General features: G+C 39.8%; 1 protein-coding gene across 1 annotated transcript in view; it reads right to left on the reverse strand.

The window, feature by feature from the left end:
• The window catches only part of LOC116996268 (microtubule cross-linking factor 1-like), a 33,810-nt gene extending 9,107 nt beyond the window's left edge, over nucleotides 1–24,703 (reverse strand). Inside the window, 10 exon segments of the mRNA XM_033059678.2 lie at nucleotides 1–254; nucleotides 1,897–1,928; nucleotides 4,163–4,468; nucleotides 8,506–8,760; nucleotides 12,608–12,775; nucleotides 18,830–18,900; nucleotides 18,903–19,017; nucleotides 20,565–20,795; nucleotides 23,574–23,783; nucleotides 24,542–24,703. Coding sequence (XP_032915569.1) covers nucleotides 1–254; nucleotides 1,897–1,928; nucleotides 4,163–4,468; nucleotides 8,506–8,760; nucleotides 12,608–12,775; nucleotides 18,830–18,900; nucleotides 18,903–19,017; nucleotides 20,565–20,795; nucleotides 23,574–23,783; nucleotides 24,542–24,703 — 1,804 coding nt within the window.
• Nucleotides 24,704–26,685: the final 1,982 nt, after the last annotated feature.

A 26,685-nucleotide genomic window follows, 5' to 3' on the forward strand; every position in this document is an offset into this window, starting at 1 on the left:
GATCATTCCCAGCTTTTCCAATCTCTGTCCTTTCTGCCCAGCCCTCTGCAGGCTTCTCAGTTGCCCCACCATGGCTCCTAGTGTTATTGTAATCCCAGTTTTTGTTGAACTCCTCAATGTATTTCAGATCATCAGGAGACAAGGGAGGGGTTATATCATCTTTGCTGCCAGTTGAAGGCAAATTTTTTTCTGGTAGAAATGGAGATATATCCATGAGGCGCTGAAATTCGGACATGGAAGAAACAGACATTGCCCTGGAGAGAGGAACACAAGAAAGTCACTCATGAGCCTGGAAATTTTCATAGAGTAACTTGTTTTCAGCAGCAAACTCTGGAAACCCAAATTTCATTACCTTCTTACATATAAAACCACTCCAATCATCAAATAATAGACTGTCCTGAGTTGGAAGGGATCCACAAGGATCATCCAAATCCAACTCTTGGCCCTGCACAGGATACCTCAAAAATGTTACCATGTGCCTGAGAGAATTCCTGAATTCATGCACACACTTCCTGAACTCTGGCAGGCTTGATACCATGACCAGTTCCTTGGGGAGCCTATTCCAGTGCCCAAGTACCCTGTACGTGAAAAAAATTTTCCTAGTTTTCCTTCTTTAGCCTTTCTTTCATTTAAGTCCACTTTCATTATCTTTGAAATAGTTGTGAACACAAACATCTGTAATGAGCCATTAAAAGTACTAAATGCTTTACTAGAGGCTCTTAATTTACTGCTTTCTCATGGATTACTGCTTGGCAAATATCTGTATTGTGGAGCAGTAGGATGCATTTCAGAATTATACCATCACAGGAAATGAGTGAGTGTGACAATATGAGGCACACTTTTCAAAGCAAGTGCAGAATATTTCTGACCTGCTGGGAAACGATCAAGTCCACCCCCACTCCTGAGACTGCCCAGGCTGCACAGCTGGTGTGCAGTGATATGAGATACCCAGTAGAAATGCTGCTACATTGAACTAGTTTGGTGAGTTGATCTCATGCTGAAATTTAACCAAAGGCAATCTCTAAGTGATAATGCTGAATTCTTTGCTCTCCTTCATTTCACTAATTTGTACAAAACACAAGCATTCAGATGAGTTATCCTACTGCTTTGTTTAAAGAAAAGAAAAAAATTAAAATTTTTGAATGGGACTAAATAAAAATGTAAATGAGTGTAGTTATCAGAGTTGGTTCAGTAAATTAATTCAAGCTGGATGAGAAGTCGGCAAGCAGTGGTTTTCATGGATCAGTGATCCAGAGGATACAGCCAAGTCACACAGTGAGTTTTTAATCAAGAGCTCCAGCTGCAGTTTGGGTATGTCTCTGCTAGGGATTCTACTCTGTTAGGTGAGTATGGTTTCCAAAGGGATCTCCTAGTCCAGATGCTCTAGTTTGCATCAAGAGGGCAATCTAGAGAGCACAGGTTTCGTTCCTTTGGGATGAAAATGAGCTGGAAGATGCTCTCCAGAAACACAACTAATGCATCCTAGAGTTAGGTGGGTATTCAACCCATGGGATAAGACCAGAACCAGTCCAAAGCAAAATATGCCTGACATGTAGCAGCATATCAGGTCCTCAGGACCAAGTCTTTTCCTCTATATATTGATGTCTGCAGTGTGTACTGCACTGCTTGCTAAAGCAGGGATAGATTTCCTTGTAAGCTGCAGCTTCACGCACTTTCATAGAGTTTGATCTTTGTGCATGACCTGAATGTGGCCCACGTTAATCAGAGTAGAACAGAAGCATAATGAGACAAATTAATCCCTGGGTGAATCCATTAATCTGGCTTGCAGGCTGTTTAGGAGGTGGTGTGGCTAAGTCCTGGGCCTGTGGCAGTGTAGAGAGTTACAGCTCCAGCAGTTGAGTATTTGCTGGGCTTTCCCTTGTAAGTTTTACTCACCTTTGAAGATTTCCTTTGTGTGTTTCTTCCTCCTGAATGAAAACAGAAACAAGTAGGATAAGTTATTTCTAAAGATGTTGGTGGCATTAGCTTATGGGTATTTTGTCATTCACTTCTCATTAGTTGCACCAGGTATGTTTGTCTCTAAAAAGTGTCTGATTTTCTCTCTGATATAGATTCTTAAAGTACCAGTGGGAATATTCTTCACTTTGTACATAGGCGGGAGAGTGGGCAATCCCATCAGGATAACACACTGCACAGGTAAAGCCTATATGCCAAATCTACAACAGCCTTGAACTTTATATTCCCAAGCAATCACAAATACATGTAGGCCAAAAAGGCATATTTTTCCACAATATATTGTTTTGGACTATATATTTTTGAGTGACTTTTTTCTGTAGAGGTAATCTACTCTATGCTAGAGGCCTAGCTGTGCTGAAATAAAAAGATATACTGAGTTTCTTTGACATAATATTTCATTATATGTTTTCTGGGAACCAACAAGTGGCACCAGTTGAAATTCCTAAAGCTTGATATGCTAAATATGTGGGAAGACTTGCTTGTTTCATAGATGGAATACCTACAGTTTGCTAACAGCATTAAGATGTGTTTATAGCAGTTATTTCCCTGTGACAATTCCCATAATGAGTTGGGGTTTAAATAGCTACTTCTGAAGTATTTCGCTCTACAGTCATTCTAACTGTTTACTTACATTTCTAGTAAACTGCAGGGAATGCAAAATAGGACTGGGGGAAAAAAGAGTATTGGTACCATACATATTTTATTTGACCTCATGAAATCAAGAACATTACCAAAAGTGTATTTCAAATTGGGACTGCTTAAAAACAGCACTGCTTAACTCAGCAAATACCTTTCTGGTATTTATCCCAGGCCAGGGAAAAAAATAGTAGTAAACTGATCCTCCTTGCATTCACTTGTATAATTCTGGAATAACGTCGGCAGCTTCAGTGGAGTTACTGTAGAGTAAATCTGACCTAACTGAATGCATAATCAGAGTGAGGGCTGGATTGACTTCTACTGCAGTTAGTACCAAAAAGAAAATATAGTGAAAGGTAGAGTCAGCAAGCTGCAATTGCCTCTGTGCATCCTCAGTTAAGCTCCAATCAGCTCATTAAACTCCACTCAGTCTCACTTCAGCAAACCCTCTGAGGGAAAATTACTTTGCCCAGGTTTCCCCAAAACATGCTTTGAAGGAAAGAAGCTATGCAAATATCACCAATTTTGCTGCCCACCCTTTTGTTAATGGTGGCAATATCTGAAAGGGAAGAGAGATTTTCTCTGAAAATCACACTGAATTTGAAGGAATGGAATAGCAATCAAATCTAACCACAAAACTTAGTTCCCTGATAGTGTTACCAACATTCTTTGCTGAGCACTTGGACATCTTTAAAAAAAAAGCTAAGAAATAATAAATATGGAATCCCATACCAATACCAGCAATACACTTATGGCACTGAAGGAAGAAAATCTAACTGGAACACGCAGCTACCTACAGCTATGTAAACAAGCAGTCACATTTCTTGCCTCTCTTAATCCTTTTTTCTCTTCCTCTCAAAGAACTTGATTTCTCAATCCTTTAGTTTTGTACCAATATTTGGGGACAGGGAGGTTTGGTTTCCTTCAGAAACAATGTAAAAACTGTGAAGACCTGGAAGTGATGAAAATAAACCTGCCATGGTGGAGAACACAGCCTTCATTCACCATTTTCCACTGTCATCTTTTAGTGCTGTGTTTTATATCTATATAGCTTTATGGTGTGACTTCAAGATAGGTACTTTGTTGATGAAAACTTGATTTTTTTTAACATCTCATCTCACTTACTCATGCTGATCTGCTTAGAAGGCAACCATGGTGGAACAATCAGAAATGCCTCTCCACAGCACTTACTGCTTTACTAACAAAGTAAAGCCCATGTTTCTTCATAAATATGTATCTACTTAGAACTGGAAAATATTTAAGACCTTCTAAGCCAATATGTTGTGTCAAATGTAGTTCTCATACATAATATGAATGGCCACAAGATGCAGTAATCACTGGGACTTCAGGCTGGCTCCCAGATTCTCAGGTGACTGACACTGGTCTAAATCAGCTCATAACAAGGAATGAAAACTTGTTCATACCAAATTCACTACTGGGTAACTGCAAGCAGTGCCTGTGACACAACATCTCACTTCCTACAGCAGGGAAGCTGATTCTGACTGAAGAGATAACATGACAGCATGGTAAAATGCAGAAGAGCTCATACTTCTGTTAGTCCAGTCAAGAATTTCTCCCGCTCCAGCTGCCGAGAGCGATGCTCATCGGGTTCGTCGGGGGAGTCGAGGGACAGTGATTCCAGAAAGAGGTTTTCCGTGGCGCTGCACCGGTCACTCTCCTTCAGCTTGGACAGCGCCCGCTCGTCAAACTGGATGGTGTCGGAGTCAGAGTAGGACCTGGACCCCATGGACCGAGGCACACGGAGATTCCCCTGGGGCGCGAACGGCCGATGGCCGCTCTCGTTCTGGTCGCACAGCAAACCATTTCCTCTCCGTGGGCTCGCTTCTTTCTGAAGCTGGGGAAGGCAGATTAAAAGGAGCAGCAATTACCTCTGCAGTGTGTGGCATTTGGCAGAACTCACCCTGCCCCAGGAGCAAGGCACCCAATGCCAACTCACCCTGCCCCAGGGGCGCGCCTCCAAGGGACACTGGCCTTGCTCTACTGGTCGTTCCACAGAGGGAGACTTCTAGAACTTTGATGCTATTACTCAAGGGACTTTGAGTGACTAAATGTGTATATGTACAGATTTGCTTATTTACATATATATGTATACATATATACACACTGAGTATATATGTATATACAAAATAATGCATCCGTCTGTAATCTGTTTTTTAAAAAACAAATCAACACAGACTGTTATTTAAAAGCAATCTTGATAGCAGTACAAGTAGAAGCTGATGGAAGGAGGAGCGAATTGCCTTCTCATCAAAACAAACACATTTTTCTTCTGGCCAGCAACACAAAGATTGTGCTTTTATGTATATCACTTGTTTCCAGAGGTGGAAAATTATGCTTAACAAAAAACAAAAGCTTTGTTTTATAAATGGCCTGGCTGAAAGCATGGCTGTAAAGTTGAGTATTTGTACAGAAGAGCATTGTCAAAGGGATGAATTAGGCATGCAGAACATGTTCAAAGAAAATTTGTATTTATAGAAGGGACACTAAAGCTCCACTTTTCAAAAACTGGTGAAGAGAGGGTGAACCATTAGTGAAATTGCCAATATTAAAATTAGATTATGTGATCAACTCCTCTTTTAACAATACAACAGGATGGACGAAGTAAGTGATAATTTCAAATATGGTAAATGATGCAGGAATCTGATAACAGCCCTGATGTTTTGCTAGGCAGCATGTTAAGATTAGTGACAATAAACTGAAAATGCAAGTCATTCACTAGGGCCCTGGAAACTGAGAACCTACAAAACATATTTGTCTTGTTGCTTGTGTTTGGAAAAATAAACAGACATTGTACTGCTTAATTTAGACCAAACTATTTTAGGTCCCAAATGATTAAACTTACACTTGGGCTGAAAACAGTGAGATTTTTTCTTTATTCAAGTCTACAAAAAAGGAAATGCACCTTCAGTGTTTTGCTCACGATATACAAAATCTGAAACAGTTTTATTAAAAGGAGGTGCCCTATAAAGGCAGGGTCTGGAAGGTATATATCAAGAGATCCTAGAGGCCATTCTTGAGCATATGGGTCAGATTCAAAGGAAGGAAAAATAGTAATTACATGCTTTCTTTATATGTAGCTCCAATTGCAGCTCTTCAGAGTTTTAGGTATCCTATAAGGACAATGTTCTGGAAATCTTTGTGAGAGAGCAGTATCAATACTGCCTTACTCTCTGAACCTCAGAGAGCTGACAGGAGAATTAAAGTGACAAACACTGCCCTAAGTTTTCAAGAATGACTAATAATTTTGAATCCCTATGTGTTTATACCTTTAAATATGCAACTTTTCATACAGGTGATCTTGTGGGTTTAAATATTTGTCAGTGTGCTCTGTGCACAATTAGCTTCAGGAGCACAGGGAAGAGAGATTCTCTAAGGGAAGATGAAGTGACAGAGTACTTAAAAAGAAAAAACAACAACTGTGAGCTCTGAAGAAAGTAGGTCATCATGTTTTTTCTATGCCAGCAGTATTCCCATCATCATCCACAGAAAGTATTTTATATATTTTATACATTGGTGTGGCTTCCCCCTTCTATCATACATGTATTATTCAGGAGCTGTGTGAAAGCAGACTGGAATAAAGCACTAGAATGAAATTTGGCACACATGCTTCTGCTATCTCTTAGACTTTGTTTCAAACATACACAGGGTGTAGTCTCCTCATCCTCTGTGTATTGCCATACATGGAATACACACATCAAAACCCTGGGGACTAGGACTTCAGAGATATACTAATTGTTTCCATATAAAGTAGGGCACGACTGCAATCTGAGAGGATATTCAACTAAAAGCTTGCAAATATTTGGAAGCTTCCTGTCACACAGGGAAATGTTTGATTATAAGCAAAGATGGAGTTATGAAGTTTTGTAGGCAGGTAGCCAAGATTTCAAATGCTATTTCTGGTCATCTAGTCCTCTGAAATTAGCTTGATATAATACTTTTTATTTCTCCTATTCATTGCCAATTGTGTGTACAACTCTGTTGGCACAGTAAATATATAGTTAAAGCCCAGAGGCTTCAGAAACATAACAAAAGGAATCAGTTCCAGTGCTAGCTAAGAGCTATTCTGTAGGCTCTCCCAAGATGACACTGAGAGGTTATGTCAGGTTTTAAGAGAATTAAAAGCTAGGTAACATTAACAGGGATTTATTTATCTGTGGCTTCCTTCAATGTGCCCCATTCTCAGGGAATGGAAAAAGCAGTCTTTAACCTGGTTAAATCCGCAAGCTGTTAAAGATATATCTAACAATTATATCCACAATTTATAAGAACAGGAAAATAAACATCCAAAGAGGTACCGGTGACTCTTCAAAGAAAAGTTTCTGCCTACATCCTTAGTATATTGGAAAATTTTCTGAGGGTTATTTAGTTCCCATTGTGCATGAAGAATCCATAGGAGGTAGTTTGGCCACTACAACCCAACAGTTAGAAACAGCCCTGTCAAGCCATGAAGAACTAAATAAGCAGCTTCTGCCACTGAACCCTGCAAATTTTGTATGATGAGCTATGTTTTAAGGCTCACAGGTTCTGATGGTTTTATCTTAGGAGACGCACTACTGTGTTGAATTATAAGGGATAGCTCAAAAAGCTGCATGAAGTACAAACAAAACCCCTCAGATATATAGGAGATTTAAAAAATCCAGAATATATCTTGTTGATATTTTGAAATTTAGAACTCAAAAATCACCTTTCTTGGTCTTCATGTTTGATACTCCCCACTCAGATCTACACTTTTAGCATTGATTTTAGAAATACCCACATGACCATGGGATTTTCCTAAGTGCTTCTCTATGGGTTTAACAGCCACAGCTGAAATCAAGGTTTAGTCTTCTACTCATAATATTTCCAGCCTGGTGTCTTTTCTTTAACTTCTTGTTGCAGCCCTGACATGGGAACATGAGACACAGACAATGAATTTTCAAAAATTGGTCATGAAGTTACCCTAGGCTTTCATTGATTTAAACCTGTGAAGGCACTCTGTGCTCTGCTCAAGCATAATGCATCTAAAGAGCACGCACAAGTCTGGTGTGGCTCCATTTCTGATGTCCTAAGGATAGAAAGCATTCAGAAAATTGAGGACCCAACTTCAGTTGTTTCTCTTCCCTGGAATGCATGACTGAGAGCTGACATGTTCGGTCAAAAACAGTGTTTTAACTCTCCCTCATAAAACTTCATTTTTTGTGCAGCTTCCAGTCTGATAATAAATTCACTAGGCATCATTTGTCTATAATAATAATAAGCAGATGAAAATACAGATAAGCATGAAAACAAGGGGATAGGTAGGCATTTCCCAGGTTTGCAAATAATAATAGAGGTTTGCACAAAATTCATGTGACCAATATTCTTCAGAATATTTAGTACTGATAACTGTGTTTGTTATCAGTCAGGGCTCTTCATGTTGACCCCTGTGCTCCCTTGCCAGAGAAAAAGAATTCACTTGAGACTGAGTAGTTGCAACAGCTGCATCTTTGGTGGCTAATCACAGATGAACAGCTTTGTACAGCAAGAAGCTGTATACCAAACCTTGAATAATTCTGTGGGTTGAGTGTTTCAGCACAGAGATGCACTAAAGCTTTCAAACAGAATGTGACTGTGCTTGTCCAGGGTAATTGAAATGAGGAAAGGATCTCTAACCTAGAGTTGATTTCTCATAAGTGGTCTTTTATAGGGATTATGAGCATTTTCCTTTTACTCCCTTATGTATATAAATTGTTTTGTAACATGAGAAATATTGATGTAGCTGAGAAAGCAAAATCATTCCTGTGCTGCTTCTTAATGCTACACTTGGCCTGAGTGTAGCAATGGTACAATGGCCTCATTCTTTCAGGCAGGCACTGCTCACCTCAGCTGACTCCTCACCTGACAGATCCTTACCTGCTCTATCCGCCTGAGCAGCTCCTTCTTTTGGCGGTCCCACTCTTGCCGGTCTCTATCGAGCCTGTCCAAGAGCTCCACCTTTTCCCGGTTCCAGTTCTTCTCACTGTGCTGGATTTGCCAGCGCAGGTCCATCACCACACTGTGACTGTCAGCCAGAAGCTTCTTGTGCTCCTCTCTTTCCCTTTTAAAAGCTCCCTTTGCATCCAAACTGAGACCTGTTTCTCCGGAGGTGTTATCACTCTTCCCTTCCAGCTGGCAATAAAGTCAAATGTTACTAGGATATTAAACTTTCTGCAATAAAAACCTGTGTCTGACAATGGGTTAGAGTTATATACCTAACTTCACAGAGGTAATGACAGAATAACAGCAATTCTTACATCTTAGGATCTCAATAAATGATCAAATATGTTCAGTGTGGAAAAAGTTTTAATATCAAGACAGTGAAAACTACAGGGAATAACTTCTCAAGCTTCACCAGTTCATGCTCTTAAGGCACCAGTTACGATCCTTCTGATGGGAATATAGGTACCAGTAATGAAGGAAACATGGAGATAAACTCCAACCTCTGAGACAATTTCCAGGACAATGTCCTCAGCTACTGCTCTGCTTTTGTGCTCTTGCTCAGTGCACCTGAATCCTAAGGAGAGTGAATTAATCTTCTGAAGAGACTTATCCCACAGCAACCCTCAGCAGTGGTGTTATTGCATGACTCTCCTTCCTTCCCAGAAGAGAAGGTGTCAGCAGCAGCAGCAGATGCACCAAGATCATCGCCCCCATCTCTGAGGTTCTGGAGTCTAAACTGATTTCAAAGGCAGTCATCTGATGCTACTTTCCCTCCCTTCTTCATTTCATGATCAGGGGTCAGCTTAAACAGATCAGAAGAGCCCAATGTAACAGATTCATAGGAAAACATAGGCTCCATGGGATGTTAGAAAGTCTCCAGCTGACCCTCTGCTTCCAGCATGGTATGCTCTGAGGTCAGAATGGGTTGTACAGGACTCTGTTCAGATGGATCCTAAAAACCTCCAAGTGCAGAGATGGCACAGCTTCTCTGGTCAAGCTAGGCCAGTGCTGGACTGTTGTCAGAGGAAAAAGTGTAAGTTCAAGTGAGTGGAGAATTTATCCTTGGAATCTGACCTTCCGTTGACAGCTCAGTAGATGTGCGTGTGACTCAGAATGGGATACATCTCCATCCCCTAGCTCTGCAGGTGAAATGGAGTGAAAAGCAGTGAAAACTCATTTCTGCCTCTGGAGTTAATGTTGTCCTCAAAAATGAGAGGCAGCAGGTCTGCTGGGAAACACATTCCTCTAGCAAGAGAAAAGGACAACACCTTCACCTTGCCCTATGTGGAAAATAAACCCAAACTTTCTGAGCAAAGAAATTTCAGACTGGATTCAGGAGGAATGCTTACTAGTCTCTGGAACAACCTCCCCAAACAATTGACTGAGAGATTATTGCTTGAGTTACTTAAATTGTACTGAGCTGCAGTGAACATCCTGTTACAGCCATCCACTTGCAGTGACAGGGAAATCTGGAAAACACTAGCATTTTCCACCACTAATTTTCGGAGTCCAGTTGTTTTCTTTCAAATGACTGAATAGCCAACCAAAAAAAAAAATTCTCAAAGAGCAGCATCCTATTTTAATAGAGTTGACATGATGTCATCTTTCTCACACCTATGTACCACATATTATTATATTATATTATATATATTATATTATATTATATTATATTATATTATATTATATTATATTATATTATATTATATTATATTATATTATATTATATTATATATATTATATTATATTATATATATATATATCATATATATCATATCATATTATATTATATCGTATTGTATCGTATCGTATTATATCGTATTGTATCATATCACCCCCAGGTATCCTGAAGCTGGACTATTGGTCAGAGTCCTAGTGAGGACTCCCATGTCCTTGATGGGTCCCATGCCCTTATGCAAGTTCTCAAAGCCTAGGCAGAGCTTGGTCCCTAACACTAACCCCTGTTTCTTCCAAACTTTTCTCAGTTTACAGGTTCCATAATACTGGGATTTTTCACTTGCTGAGCTGGAGGCTGAAAATCACAGTGACTCTTTGTTGCCTCAGCATTATCACAATTTCATATTTGGGAGAAATCTCATTATTTCCAATTTTAAAAAAACAATCCCATGGATATGCATTTCTGTCAGACAAGATTTTTTTAAATCCAAAGCAGATGACAGTACATTGTCACCTCTGATATGCAGCAGTTTTATGTCAGAGGAGTTTCCTTCCCTTTTTTTTCTTTCTCTCCTATACAGAGATAGTTGAAGCATCAAAATGCAAAACCATTGCCAGCTACTATTAATTAGGAGTTGACTTTCTCAAGGAAAATGGTTTTGTCAATAGACCCATTGGTTCATAAAAAAGGTGGAAAACAGCAGCAGTGAAGATAACAGTGGAGACTAGAAAGACCTTGATCCTCTGTGGGCCTGCCAGGATGTTGGCAGCTCTATATGAAATCTGTGGTGGGAGGGAAATTCATCACCACCCATCAACATAACAAAATGGCATCACAAAGATCCTTCTACACACATGAACCTGGCAGACTTAGTTATTGTTTGGTTAAAGCTGTGCTTTTTTCCTACTGCCTTGGACTTGTTTTTACTGTAAAAGAAATGTTGGGAATTGGCTAAGAAAGAGAAATTCATGTCTTAAATATTGGTCAAATTCATTATTTTCATTTGCTTGAAAAAACATAAAAACTAAACCCATTGCCCAGTAATTACCAAATGTTATTTATTATTGCCCCCAGAGCAGTGGAGGTAGCAAAGAGCCTGGTAAAAGCCCCAGAAGGAAGTGGAAACCCCTGAGCAGAAGTGGCAGGCAGCAGTGTCCTGGTTAAACACCTGTCAAAGTGGCAGCCTGGAAGTTTATTCCCCATGAAAAGGCAAAGCAGGAAAGCTTGGCAGTTCTGTGGTCAGACTTTTCTCTGAGTTTTGTTCTTTGTTGCCACCTCAGCTTAAGGTAAATCTGTCACCAAGATATTTTAGGAGTCAAAACAGGAACTGATTTTGTTTCCTTTTTCAAGTGATACATTTGGAAATGTTTGTGCACCAAGAAGCAGCAGAACTAAGAATTTGAATCCTCTGGGAGAAGACTCTGCTAAAGATGAAAGCTGCCTCCTCCATTCTGGGAAAGCAGCCCAACATACCTGGGCAGGAAAAGCAGTGCCCACATCTCAGCTCTGTATGTCACAGTGAGCCTCTAAAATTTAGTAAATCCTTCTAAATGTACCACCCTCAGCAGTGAATATTTTTATTATATTTTCCTTCTGAAGAGAAGCTCTACAATTTTTCTCAAGATCTGAATGTACTAATTCTTCCACCCCCTCCCCTCTTCAATGTGTAAAATAAGCCTTTCATGCTATCAGCTTTGGAAATAAATTCTTGTGTGGTTTTGCTTGTTTGTTTTCATGCTGCTTCAGAAACAGTACATCTTCTGTGAACTGCCATACATGACACTGAAGCACCTGGCAGCAGGTTTTATACAAATACTTCTAACAGTATCCCAAGGCAGGTAGTGAGACCTCTCTCTTCATTGGGGTGCCATCCATCACTAACCAGTAGATTTGAATGTCTGGTTTAATGTTAATATATTGATCTATCACTTCAGTGTTGTTGAATCACTCTTTTCTCTGCTATAAATCAAACACTGCAGCTGTTACATTCACAGGCACAGCGATGAACTAATTGCGAGCATGCCAACCTCAAGACATTTTTCTCTTCAATAAATACAGACACCCACATGTCTCATTACCACAGCTGATGCATTATCACCCAACTCTGCTGAGAAAATACAGCAAGAGTTCAGTTCCTTTGTTCTCACCTACCTCATGTAGCGCCCACTGCAAGGGTCCTTGTACTGGGACAACTGGAAATCCAAGAGGCAACTCAGGCAGCAAAGCTTTGATCAGGTGTCAGGTGAAGGATTTCAGACACCAGGATAAATAAATAAAGTCCCTTTCCAGTTTATCATAAATTTCCTATTTCATTAAGCCCCTCAGCTGTTTTTCCCAGGTGTTGGACTTAGGGCAGGTTACCTGTTCGAGGCGACACTTGAGCTCAGTGACTTCCACCTCCCAGGCTGCCTTGTGCAGGGCATACTGCTGCTGGAGCCCCTGGCGCTCCCGCTCCTCGTCCCGCAGCTCCGAGCGGAAGTCATCCAGCAAACCCTTCAGAGCGTTCAGGAGTTTACGGTTCTCACTTGCCTGGCACAACAAAGAACACAAAATGCTCTTGTTGGATGCTGGCTTTAATCCCCAGTTTCATTTTGAGGATGAAAAATTACTGTGTGTCCACTGTATAGAAGAGAAAGTTCTGGGTTAATTTTTGCTTGAGAAAAATAAGAGTAACAATGTCTTATCTGTCTACAGGCTGCTCAGGAAGTGGTTGAGTCACCTGGAGATATTTAAAAGATGTGTGGATGTGACATCTTGGGATGTGGTTTAGTGGTGGAATTGTCAGCGTTAGGTTTGTTGTTGGACTCGATGATCTTAAAGGTCTTTTCCAACCTAAATGACTCTATGATTCTGCTTCTCGTTAGCCCTAGTGCTGATGCTTCCTGGAAGACAAAGATACTTAAGTGTCCCTGAAAAAGGCACTAAGGATTTTTCTGGACTGAGGACATCATTAACAAATTCTTTGTTAATAATGTAAACCAAAGCTAGAGTATGATCTTGAGGTTTGTTGGGTAGTTACATCTGTCTCACACACACAGTCATTGCTCTGTATCAAATCCCAAATATTTGTAAACAACATAAAAAGAAAGGGGATAACTTTTCAAAGCTTTTGCATTATGAGATAAAATTGTTTTGGGAAATACAATGAGGCTTTGATCTGAGTATCTCTGCTAAGGTGTTTCAGTAATCTGTATTTCATATTCCTGCTCCACGCCAGGCAGCTGCACCCAGATTAGCTCTGCAGCAACACCTTTCGTGGTGCCAAAGGCATGAAGGCCAGGGAGGACACTTTCCCTCATGTCTTGTTGGGAGTGCCATGGCCATACTAAAAATTGTCAGAGCTCCTGTGATAGCCAGAAGCCAAGAGTGGAGCTAAGTTAAAAGTCTAGCCCAGAGCTGACATCACACATTCTTACTCAAATGTTATTTCTTTTTCCTTAGTTCTGGCATTTACCTTCTGCACATGCTCTGGGCACTTGCAAAACCTGCCATTTTTATGTTAAATATCAAACAACTTTTTCTAAATATTCATCCTGGATGAGTAAAAGAAAGGGTTTCCCACCATTATTTTTGCAGTCATTCAATCACAAAACGGAAAAATGATTTATTTGTTCAAAATTTAAACTAAATATTCTCAATGAGCTTCTCAAACATCAGGGAGTAATCAGAGATTGTATCTGACAAGTTACCCTGAGTAGAAAATACTTTTATGGAAATTATACTTCACTAGCAGACACAGCAAAGGACAGAAAAATGGGAAAGCTTCTCAAAAAATTCAGCATTTAATTACCTGGTTCTCAGGAATGTGTTTACTCCACTGGGAAGGCCTAACTCAAATTAGTTGTCTCCATCCTTGCATGATAGTCTAATTGAATTTATTTTTTATTTATTTTCCCAAGTGAAGGCTTCCTGCATTCCCTCTTACCTGGTATTTAATGAAATAACTACATGAGGGCTTCTTTGAAGACAAGTCAAGTAAACTTCTATGTAAAAATCTAAATAATTGTCATGTGCTTTTTTCAATGGCAATACTTAAAAAATTTTATGCAGACAGCTAAGCTGACTTCATATGTTCATCAGATTTTTGGCATCACCAAACCCACCTCCCCCATTTTTGTAACCACTAATCATGTATGCCAAGGTGCCTTTTTTCTTTAAAAAACAAACAAATGTGGTCTACTTTTTCCAAGCCGTTTGATGCATCAACAAAAACATGCTAGATGCAGGGAAATGACTGCAGGTGCTCATTGACTGACCTATCTGTTTGGGCTAATGAAAAGTGATGGTGTACAAGAGGGGGTTTTGCAAGAAACGCACCCACAGAAGCAGAATTAATTCCATTAACATTTAATGCCAATTAGCAGTTTCCTGCTATCCAGCAGCAGTCTCCATCATGCATATAAGATCACCTACTATTCAATATGCAATGAGATTTATGTTTCCACCATGAGTTTTCGTTCTACTACCTAATTAAGGCTAAATTCTCCAAACATTTCAAGCCCCTTGTGAAATAATCAGAATAAGAGCTCCTTTGAAGTTTTTGCCCTTAATGTCACAACAGGAGCTGCTGGGTACTGAAGGCATCAAAATCTGGTCTCATCCTCTTTGAAAATCCCGACTCCAAATGTCTGTGAAGTGCTTTCATTCAAGAGCCATGTTCTGTGTTTTCTGGCGTTCTGTACAAACCTTTCTCTGGCAAAGCAGTCAAAAGGCTCCACAAGAGAAAGGAGACAGAAGAAAAATAAAATTAAATGACACTGAAGTAATTTACGCTGTCATTCCTGCACATACATTTGATAATTTTAGACTTCTATAAAATTTGGTTTGCAAAGAAAGAAGATATGGACTAGTACATAAAGGAGACAAAACAGCCTCATTGCAGGTTTGTAGCCTACAGGGATGAGGGAATTTCTTATTTCTAGAGGCATTACATCAAAGTCACTGTTATGAGACAAGTACCCCAGGTGCCCCCTGGCTTGCTGGGATTTTAATTACCTTGCCAATATAAATCCTATTTTGCTTATATACTTTGTACTCCTGTAGAGAAGTCTCTTCTGTATGACTTTGTATTTATAGTCTGAAGTTGGAGAAGTATATGAAATTATTTTTTTCTATTTTGCCAAACTGGAGTGGTTTTGGAGAACAGAGAAAGTACTTTTGAGAGAACGTTCTCTGAAGTACAATATTTACATCTAGCCATGCTTTGGATTTTGTTGGCGAAACTGCCAAACAGCTTATTCATAAGACTAAGTCCTGTAAACACACCACAAGTACTGTTATAGTCTTCCCCTTCCTTTCAGGCATGTTGCACAGTAGAAATTTGGCATGGCTGTGATTCTCTGGACAGTCTTAGCACCTTAGCCGTTTCTAAAATGTAAAGCTTAGAGGAATCTCACTGATTCACAAAGCATCTAAGACAAGATAATTCCAAAGGCTTTATAAAAGTTTTAAGACTTGTATCCACAGCTCTGGATTTATAGAAAGAAACAGCTGACAACAAACAAAACCTTTATGTAGCAGACTCCAATTAAATCCCAGGACATTGGAGTATTTGCTAAGTTGAATCAACCACAGAAACAGGAGCATCCAGCTCTATAAAAGTTTTGGACAAGTGCAGATGTTTGCAGCTTAGTTCTGCTTTCAATCACAATTCATTTTTCTCTGAGAATTTCACTTGGGAATTTCACTAAAGACTTTAGGCACAGCCTGATATTACAAGCAGTTTAGTAGAGCAGTCAATTAAAAACACAAGGTCAGAAGCCTAAGTAGCTAAGGAGAACCATGCATTTTTTTCTGTCTAATCACAGACCTAGACAAAGGATAAGCTGGATCCTGGTGCAACTCATTTTAGTATATTCAGGCCTTAATGATTGTTCCTTTGGGCTCTTCTCTTAGCTAAGCTTTGAAAGCAAACACTGTAGGAGCAAAAAGAGATCTAATTGGGGATTTTTTTGACACCCCTTCCAGCAACAGCACTACTGTATTGCTTTTAATGCTTTTTCCACTGGACCACATATGTGCAACTTTTTTCTCCTTATTCCCTTACCTTACACCACCTAACAGGCATCCCACCTCTAATACTCAACTGAAGCAAAGCTCTTCCTTTATCCACAAGCTGTTCTCCCTGGTCTCTTACCACACACATAGAAACACTGATTTATAGCAAGCCCTCCTCTGCTGTGTCACCAGCCCAACTTGCTTGATTATCTCCTAAACACGATCAAACTTCCAGCTTGGCTTTAAACTTGCCTCACACTTTCTGCTGTATCCCCCAGTTACCAGCCAAGGGACAATGCCATGCAGGGAAAGACGATCTCACCCCTCTCAGACTTCCTATCAGACTATGCCTCTTATCAGCTCACCTTTTTTCTCCCCTTTCTGATCTGCCTTTCCTATGTCCCTCCACACACTGTCCAAATAAAAATCCCAGACAAGACATACTGGTGTACTTCCCAGCCAGCTAAGTATCTCAAATCATAGTAATATAAAATTAAAAATTTCATGTTGATATTAAGGCCTCTGGTTTATAATTTTTCTCAAAACAATTCCACTTTCCAGGCAGGGTAAGAAAGTCAGCAGCAAGAGCGCAGTCTGAAAATACAAGTCATTAAATATTAACATTAATTGTTAAAAATAAATATGGGTAACCTCAGGTTACCATAAGCCCTTTCTTTTTTCTGACCTAGTTATCTCAGCCACTCCTAGACTAAAAGTTTCATTCCTGATGTGAAGTAAGTGCTGATGCATTTCATCTTGCAGCTTGTCAGGCAGATCCATCAACTTTGGGTTCTCCTGGGCAGGTGGAAACTTTGGAGGCTTCCAGCTGCACCACGTATTCCAAATTTCAAGTGTAAACAAGTGTTTTTTCTTAAGCTGTGGGCTTAAGGAACCTGCAGAAAACCCCTCAAAACTCAGTGTGCTTTTCAGCACAGCAGTGCTTGTGAGAAGATACCCTAGCGTGCACAAGCAAAACAAATAATAGAGCTTAAAATGAGAAATATTTAGCAAACTCATTCATTCTTGCAATGTTGAAATAACACTTTTTCCCGGTTGGGAAGCAAGGGATCTGTTTTATCTTGACAAGTTCATTTGGATATCATGTCCTATTTATCATCATGGAGAGCACCGAGGTGTGGGCAGTTCCTACGGATCAATTCTTCAGACAAGATTAGCTGGAACTGTTGTGATGTATATAAAAATTAATTGTAATAAATTTATTTCCCATTTCTGCCATGTTAATTGAGATTAATTGCCTAAGCAATGATTATTTCAAAGAGCACATAATTCATTTGAATATTTTTGGTTATTTTAAGAGCTCTCTATGGAAAGTTAGTACATTACAGACTTTGTACAGAATTTTGGTATATATTTATTTTATTAATTCCAGAATAAATCAGTCTATAGATGGAATGCAGTCAAATGGTGTCTTCTCTTGCATGGCCTTTTACTGCCTTTTACCAGAGAAGTGCTTGCTGAGAGGAAGACAGTGATGGGTCTGGGTGACCAACAAGGTAGAATCTTTCCAAATGCCAAACTAATCAATAGAATACTAACTTGGTAGCACACTTCACAGAAAACAATAGCTAGAAAATATCCTTTTTATAGGATAGCGACTTCCTGTTGCCTACTGCAACACATAGGCAGTTAGCAAACAGGTTGTCCATAATCATGAAAGTTTGGGGAATTCAAGGTGAAGAACTCAGACGCAAAGAGACACAATCCCCAGGCACTGCAGTGATCACAAAGTATTGTGATCACAGCGAATACATATTTGCCTGAGAGCTGTCACCTGGGAGTGGGCTCCCAGGTCGAAGTCCTGAATAAAGAAAGGACATCAGGTATAAAGACAGAAGACTTTTTTCCCCCTGAATTTGTTTTTTCGCATGGAATTCTTGCTCCATTCTCTTTATGATTGCAAATAAATCCATGTAACAGGATGGTCTCATATGAATGGTTTTCACTTTAAAAAAATAACAAATCTGTCTTCTTTAAATGTTTTCCATTTGCATTGTTAGGATAGTTAGTATATTTAATGTACCAAGGAAAAGGTTAGGATATATGGCAGTGCTCTGACACACAGTCAGGGTACAGGAGATGCCAGGGAAAAAGTGAGCATGAATTGATTTGGGGCTTTTAAAAACAAACCCTGTGACAGGAAGCAACTTTTACATTGTTTTCCCGTCATCTCTAAGGGAAACATTAAATACATGTGCTAGTTTCTTAAATTATTTAAAGGAAATAAAATCACATGTTCTTGCTAAAAGCTTGACAGTAGATGTGCTCAGACAAGAGGAGCATGTAAATTCTGCAAACCATCACATACTAATAGATGTTTCTGGGCAAACAGCCACAAAAGGAAATAGGATTTTTCACTGATAGCATCTGTCAACAGAAGAACAGTAATCACGTGGTTTATGATTAAATTTAAATATAAATATAATGGGTGAAGTCCACTGTAATTGCTATGTAGCTAGAAGTATTTACACAAGTGTGATTCTAGGTGATTTAACACAGCAGCACAGAACTCTCTCAGAAAATCCACAGTTTCCATTCCCAGGACAAGATACACAAATGGTGCAGTACCTGCTTCTGCTGCTGCAGTAATTCTGCAGTCTGCAGCTGTGGTCCATGATCAGTGCTCTCCGTGGTGGGATGCTGGGAAAATCTGCCAGTGCAAACACAACATCCTCTTCCTCCTCCTCTCGCTCTGCATCGTTTGCCTTCTGCTCAGGCTGAATGCCAAAGTCTGGGAGGGACTCAGGGTGCTCAATCTAGAACATGAGAGGGAACACAGGAACAGGCTTTTGCCATTTACCCCTGGGGCCAGAAAATTACTGAAGGACTAAGGGAAGGGGTTGCATCTCTGGGGTAGCATATACTGACTTCAACTCAGGCTACAGAGCTGATCTTTGGGTTTCATATCACACACTGCATGTGTGAACACAACACTATGAAGGCCTGCAACACAGGGGGATTTATGCAGCTGAGATGGGTCTAATGTCACATCATGAATATAATCCATCACACATTAATCAAGAGCTCTACAAGACACTGGAGTATTGTGTGATGAAGTAATAGAGATTAGGAAGTATCCAAATCTATCACTTTATTTTCTCTAAAGCATAAGCAAAGCATGACTCCAATAATGACTAGAGATGGGCTGGTAATAAATTAACAAGTCAAAAAATCCAAACAGTCAAGAAATGAAAGCTTTTTGGTATTAGAAGATGAGCTATTTTACACAGACACAAATTAACTGCTGAAGTAAAGTAGAGGCAAATTACTTCTAAATAGCTACTCATCTCTTGTTTCTGACTCATATTACCAGAGCAGATGAATCTAAAGATCTTCATCCACCCTTTATCTAAGGATACAAACCACTGGAGTATTCAACTTAAGCATACTCTGACCAGACCTGAAAGGTTACTTGTACTGCCAATGCAGAAAACCTTCAAAAACACAAGGTACAAAAGGATCAGAAATACAGAGAAAAAATTACTTTGTTGCTTACCTAAGGGCTTCAGAATTGTATGGACCTGCAAAACAAATCTATTGTTCTCAAGAATTTAGTATAAAATGTCAGAATGGGAAAACACTCTTTTTTTTTCCTTTAGCTAAGAAGCAAATAGTAATGCTGGGTGTGCAACTCAACACTTCCTTCGCAGAGCATGTTGGCTGGCAACCACACCCCTGCTGAGATGTGTCAGCCTGGGGATTCCAGGTTGTTATGTACTTCTGAAATTCCTGATCTTGATTTAGCCTACTTAGAAAAGCATCATGATGACGACTGGTATACTGCTGCTGACGGCGACAGACGTGTGTATGGAGAAGGGGAACAAATTAGGATGATTCACTGTAAGTTCCCACATGAAGCTGCATAATTCTCCTGCCAACACAGAAACAGAGCTTCCCTCCATCTGTATTGCTGAAGGCTTTGTAAGGAACGCACTATGCACAGGATGAGAAAAACAGCAGCACTCGATCCATCTAAACAGATTTGATTTCCTCACCTTGCTAATGTGCTTTTTGCTTTCAAAAAATTACTCAGGAGTCATATCTTTGAGACCTAATTAATTTTCATTTACTATGAAAGAGATTTTCAGGATGTGCTAAGGGTTTAAATTTAAAGATTGGTGATCTGTAACATACCATGCAGAATATACTTCAGCACAAACCAGCTTAAGCTTTCATGTTTAATTTGAATGCCCTTTAAGATATGTGCAATTTGAAAGCTGCTGGTGCCACATCATATTTCAAGTCTACACTTAAAGAAGGGACATCCCAGTACTCATCTGGGTTGTTGAGGTGTGACAGTTACCTCTAATGTGTCTTCCCCTTCCTCCTCCATTCGCTTGCCTTGCCGCCAGTGTTTCAGCAGCCACTTCAGTTTGACATACAGGAGAAAGGTGTCCTGCTTGAAATGCCTGAGTTCCTGCTGCAGCAGATTTTTCTCTTGACTCCAGGTCTTCTCTTCCAGCTTGTTCTGCAAAGTCAAGCTCTGCACTTCCAAGTCTTTTCTGCGCAGGGTCTGCATATGCTCCTCCTCCAGCTTTAATGGAATAACAGGCAACATGTCAACAGGATGGTGTCATGGGGCAGTCTCCAGGACTTGTACTTCATTGGGTGAGAAACTGAAATCTCTCATTTTCATCAGTAGTGAGTAGCTATTGAGTTTGGCTCAGTAAGTTCCTCAGCAGTTATGGCTGCTGAGAAATGAGAGGATAGCAGATGATAAGCTTTGCTTGGATAACCATATGAAAGTAACCTGCTGTGGAAGTGGATATTTACTTCAAAGATGCACAAGAGCTCTGAGTCTGGTTAAACATTTTACACCACTCATATTTTCCTCCCTCTCTTGGTTGTATCCCTGCAGCAGGTTCCCAGCACAGCCACCAGTCCCACTGCTGGATATATCACACCTACAAAATGCATTTGCAGCCATTCATACAAGGTAGGACCACAGCTGCCCTTCAGGCAACCTGGAATATTTGCCTTGCAATTTCCCTCCACAGCCACAGATTCAATCTGCCCACAGTTGCTACATCTCCCTCTGCCTCTAGAAGAGCAACACTTCTGAAGAAAACACATCCAATACCTCAGATACAAACACTGATCCCTATCTTCTACCAGTTCATACTTGAAGGCATCTCAATGATACCACAGTAAAGAGTCTCTCATTCTGGCATGACTATATCTGGGACACAAGCAGGAACGGAAGAGACAGGAACAGATTGCAACTCATCATTTGACATATCTCAACCTTAGTACTAAAATCACCAAGAAAAGCTCATTCTTTAGAGGACACATATAATTACACCTATTTCAATGCAAGGCCACCTGAAACATCATTCTTAAAACATGAACTCTTCCTCAATACATAAAAATCAAACCATGGCACGACATGCACCCAACAGAACTTGTACAAGTTAGCTGTACAATATCTCATTTGTGCATAGATGAGAAAGTGCTTCCACTTCAACCAAGCTGTGGCTTCTTCATAATGAAGAAAATGCAGATGGAAAATGAGTACAGAGTCACTGTTGACAGGTGCCAGTTTCTATTTTCTGTTCTGCAGAACAACAGCCTCTCCTTTTCCTGACCAGCTCCATAGATGAGATCTATGAAAGCCACAGTACACTTATGACCACAACAATCCAAACCACCAGAACACACCCTGCATCAAACAATGTTCACATAAGAATAAAGAATATTTCAGGGACTAGGACTCCCTAGCAATAAATACTGCTAAGAAATATATGTTTGATTTTCATGGCAACATTCAGATGCTTCTGAAACAGGCTACAAGTCCATATGAGATAGTTTACTAAGGACTTGCCTGCCATCTAAATATTGTGCTCCTGCATAGTTCAATTTTTTAGCATCTATGCTACTGTGCCTTTAAAAGTTTGCAATTAAATTGAAATTATTTACAGAAGTTGCTAATTTGAAATGAAGCTTAAAAAGTAGTCTGGAACAAAATTAGCCATAATGGCCCAAAAAACCATACACACAACTCCTAATAACACTCATGGAGATGGTACACTGCTAGTACATATCATTTGATGACATTAAACATCTCTAAAAATGAAATAGTAAAAGAAGGGCTGATTTTAAATTTCATTTTTACAGAAAGAAAAAAGTAGATTTAATGTTGAAGACGATTCTTCCACCAAATGAAGTTATGGCTAAATACATCAAAAATCTGAGTAATTTCCACCAGAAATCCTGGAAGGTGATAAAAAGGGAACATCATAAACAGGATAGGCATAATCTGGAAAAAATGAAGGATCCAGAAGATGCTTTTTATTCTTCTATTTCTGCTGGCTATCAACATGAACAGCTAGCTTTAATGTTGTTGCATTTTTCATTGTTTTGACAAGCTGTTATATTTCAAATCTCTGTGGTCATGAATTCTTGCAGAAGACCCTAGTGGAGGTAGATTCATAGAGTAGTATGCTTTTTCAATGGATAACAATTGCAAAAAGAAAAGAACCTTAAGAGGCAGGCATAGCTGCCAAAAAGCTTTCACAGCCAAGGCAACTAGGAAGGAAATCAATTGACTGGTTGCCTTCAAAAGCTCCAGTGGAGATCAACTGAAAATTAAAGCTAGTTATGAAAAAACAGAGAGATATCACTTGGGCATAAAGAGATTAGTTGGCACAAGGAAAAATTCTTTATAGTATTCAAAAATTGTGCTGAATTTAGTCTATGAAGTAAATTTAAAAAGGAAGCTTCAGTTAAGAGCCAAACAGCCTGCAGAAATTATCAACAGATTTTTTTTCACTCTAGGAGCTAGAGATCACAAAATGATTGACTAATTTGTTCCAGCCTTCAAAAGAGCAGGGAAAGCTCATGTAAAAAAAATTATTTATTCACCAGCTATTAATAAGAAGATTGGAAGCACTGAGTACTTACAAATACAAGAATGAAGGTCCTGATTTGTTTCTCAGCTATATGTGTATAACAACTCCTCTTAAGTATGAATAAGGCATGGAGCCAAACTGAGCTCCCAGGGATCAAACACACCCTTCTCTAGCTCATGGAGAGCTGAAGGGTGACAGAATTCTCCATGCAGTATTTTATGTCTCTACCACGATTTCTGCTGCAGAGGGGAGGACAAAATTCATCTCCACCAAGCAGAGAAGCCAGATTTGCAGTGGTAAAATAGGCTTGAGTTTAGATTTCCCCAGATTCCAGATTCTTCGTTTACTCAGATGAGGTCAAACAGGCACAGCCATCAGGGCACAAGCTCCCACAGTCCTGACAAACAAGGCTCATGTCACATATCATGGTCATGCGTCTCTCCCATGGTGGGTTTTGTATTTACCTGGATGATCCTTTCTGTAAACTTTTCTTGCTCCTCTCGGTGAAGTCTTGTCTCCTGCTCAAGCTGAGCCTGAAGCTCCTGTATCGATACATTCTGTACAGGTAAAACATGGGAATCCCTGAGCTGATCAGCAGGACAAAGGGATAGGTTTAGCAGAAAATGTGTCTCCAAGGTGTACAAAAAATGAAAAAAGAGCTGCAGGACAGATATCTGCACAACTCAGGGTTATCAATAGTTAAAAACAAAGCACAGTGTGCAAATAAATAACAATGTCCTAAATCTGTGTGGGAATTTCCTGTGTGGCTTCTTCTGGAAACTAAAGCTGGGATGCTGATGTTACATATTGGATATTTCCTTGAAGCCTCTGCTCTGGATTTGCACTTCAATAGCTGAGACTCCTGTTTGCAGATTATGCATTTGGCAGTGCATTTTTTCATCATAATACATCAGTGAGATTTCAACATCTCTGTGCAAGATGAAGCTAATGCACGCATATTGAACCTAATTATTTATTCATTTGCAACAGTTATGATAGGGCAGTTAATGGGACACCATTACTAAACCAACTTAGAATACATAAGGTCCCTTTCTTCAGATACAAGACAGATCTTTGCACAAATCAACTTCATTCTGTGATTTCTGCTCAAAATAATTACTACGAAAATGTCACGGTGATAAGCTGGGTGAGCTTGAGATCTGACTGAAATAATTAAGTATCCCCCCATTTCAGGTCCAATACTGTATTAATCTTAATACTTTCAATTTTATGTTCTCATTAAGTTTGGCATCCCATCAACTTTACTTCTGAAAGTTCCTTAACTCAAAAATAAAGACCCAAGAAGGCAGAGTCAGATCTCATTATTTATACTCTGGTAATGAATCTTGTGGAACTTATATTTCTGACCAGAACTTTCTGTGCCCTTCGCTTTGTGTCTGTCAGTTTGATGCTAAAACTGATTTATCTGTACAGAAGTGATGCTTGGCTGGATGCCATCCTCTTCATGTGCGTGACCACAGAAAACACCACAGCACCAAACTCCTACTTCCCAGAGCAAACATGTACTCAAAGACAGGATTGTTTCAGGCTTCAAAGTGTAATCCCAACTTCTCAGCTGGCCCACGTCCTGCATGCTCCAACCTCAGCAGCTGCAAGGACATAACAAAGGTCGTGGGACAGCTCTCATGGGCTGTGTTGCCATTTCCCTCGCCAGCATCAGCCCCAGCACCCACCTCCTCCCCAGGCACTCCTCCCACTGCCCAGAGCAAAGCCAGCAGCTGCTGCTGTTCAGGCCACACAGCCCTTGCTGGAACATTTTGGTTATTTAATATGTATTCCTCCCTGCAACAGACACTCCTCACCTCTCCTCTAGGGAGAAATCAGAGGCAAATGGAAGAGTCCCAAAAACCACCTGCAGGACCATACTCTGATGAAAACCAAAAATGGACCTACATAGATTTTCTGGCCCCTATCAGTCCTTCTTTACTTGAGTCATTTATTGACTTGTGCATATCTGTTTTGTACCTGAGGAAAAGACACTTCCATCCCTCTGAAAGGCACACATAAGGTGATAAACAACATTATCTGCCTTATCAATTTCATCTGCCTCTGTAATGTGTCTGCAGACATTTTCTAGTGCATAAAGCCAACATTTGGTCTCACAAGTACTTTGGAAGAACTGCTTGTGATGGGATTTGTCAGTTTTGCACAATCATTTTTAAATTGTTAATTTAACTTTGTCATGCAATAAAGGAAAAAATACTTTCATCAGGAATTTCTGCATTATTGTATTCTGAACCAGGCTTCTTTAGAAGCACGGTAAACAAAAACCAATGTATCAGTTTATTAATGTATAATTTAAAAAAAATCTGTTCCTTCCCTTTATGAATTCAAAATTATTAACCCATCTGATTTTTTTAATAACTATTAGCCCATGCAACCCCAAATTTCAGGAAACTTGGGTGCTAAGATTATGTGGTAACTGCTGGAATTACTGAAAAGAAATTAAATATATCATAAAGGCAGATGCAGCATTCCATGCATGCTAAGTCAAAACCACATCACAACTGCTTTGCCTCTTCAGGACAATACATTTTTTAAGTCCTAAAGAAAATTTAAATTGAAAAGCAGCTAGTGCATGAATGCAGAGTTGCACGTCTTTTCCCTTCCAATGCAACCCAAGAACTCTTCATAGTTTATAATAAGATATAATGTCATTTCTACCAGATATCTCCACTGCTCAAACCAGGGAGGTAAGGTTGCTTAAGTGCCTAATAGATTGTACAATCTATTAGGATTGTGAATGAATAATACTTCTAAATGTATCATGTAATATTTGTGTATGCAGTTCAGGTACCTGATACTGCACTGAAGGATGCAGTCTGTACGTTTGTATGTGGAAATCAGTCCCCTATCATACAACCAGCAGGGTGAAGTCTGTGGCACAACTGTGGCTTTGTTTTGTTTTGTAAAGCAACACTACAACAAAATGGACACCAACAGTTGATAATCTGTTATATTCCATTCTTTGTTCCTTTGGTCTCATTAAGGAATGTGCTGCACAAGGAACGGAAGACACCAGAATACAACGGCCAGTGCACAATGTACTGACACCACAGAACAGACACAAACTCACTACAACCCGACATACAAACACAATACCATGGGAACTAGGAGCTAGGGCTACTCTACCACAGCACCACAGAAACAGCTGCACTTCATCCACACCTCAACACAGACTAACAGTTTCCCATGTATCCCAGTTATTGCATTACCACATACATTTCCATTCCTGTCCCCTCAGACAGGCACTGCCAAATCCTTCTGCTCAGTCCTTTCATCTCACCTGTTATCACTCCAGAACAAGCTAATCCGTGTTGATGTCTTTACCTCAAGAGGATGCACAGAGAAAAGTCATCCACACCTGGGGACTTCACCACCACTCCCTCACTGTACCAACCCCTTTCCCCACCTCTCAGAGTGCTGACAGCTTTTCAGGTTACTTTGCAGATCACAAAACCCCACATTTCTGCCATGACATGTTTTTACAAGATTGCCATCCAAGACAAGGTATGGCTGAGTTTTACTTGCCTGTTTTCTCCGTTTTACTGTAGC

The sequence above is a fragment of the Catharus ustulatus genome, chromosome 1 (assembly GCF_009819885.2).
Source record: "Catharus ustulatus isolate bCatUst1 chromosome 1, bCatUst1.pri.v2, whole genome shotgun sequence".
Classification (NCBI taxonomy): Eukaryota; Metazoa; Chordata; class Aves; order Passeriformes; family Turdidae; genus Catharus; species Catharus ustulatus.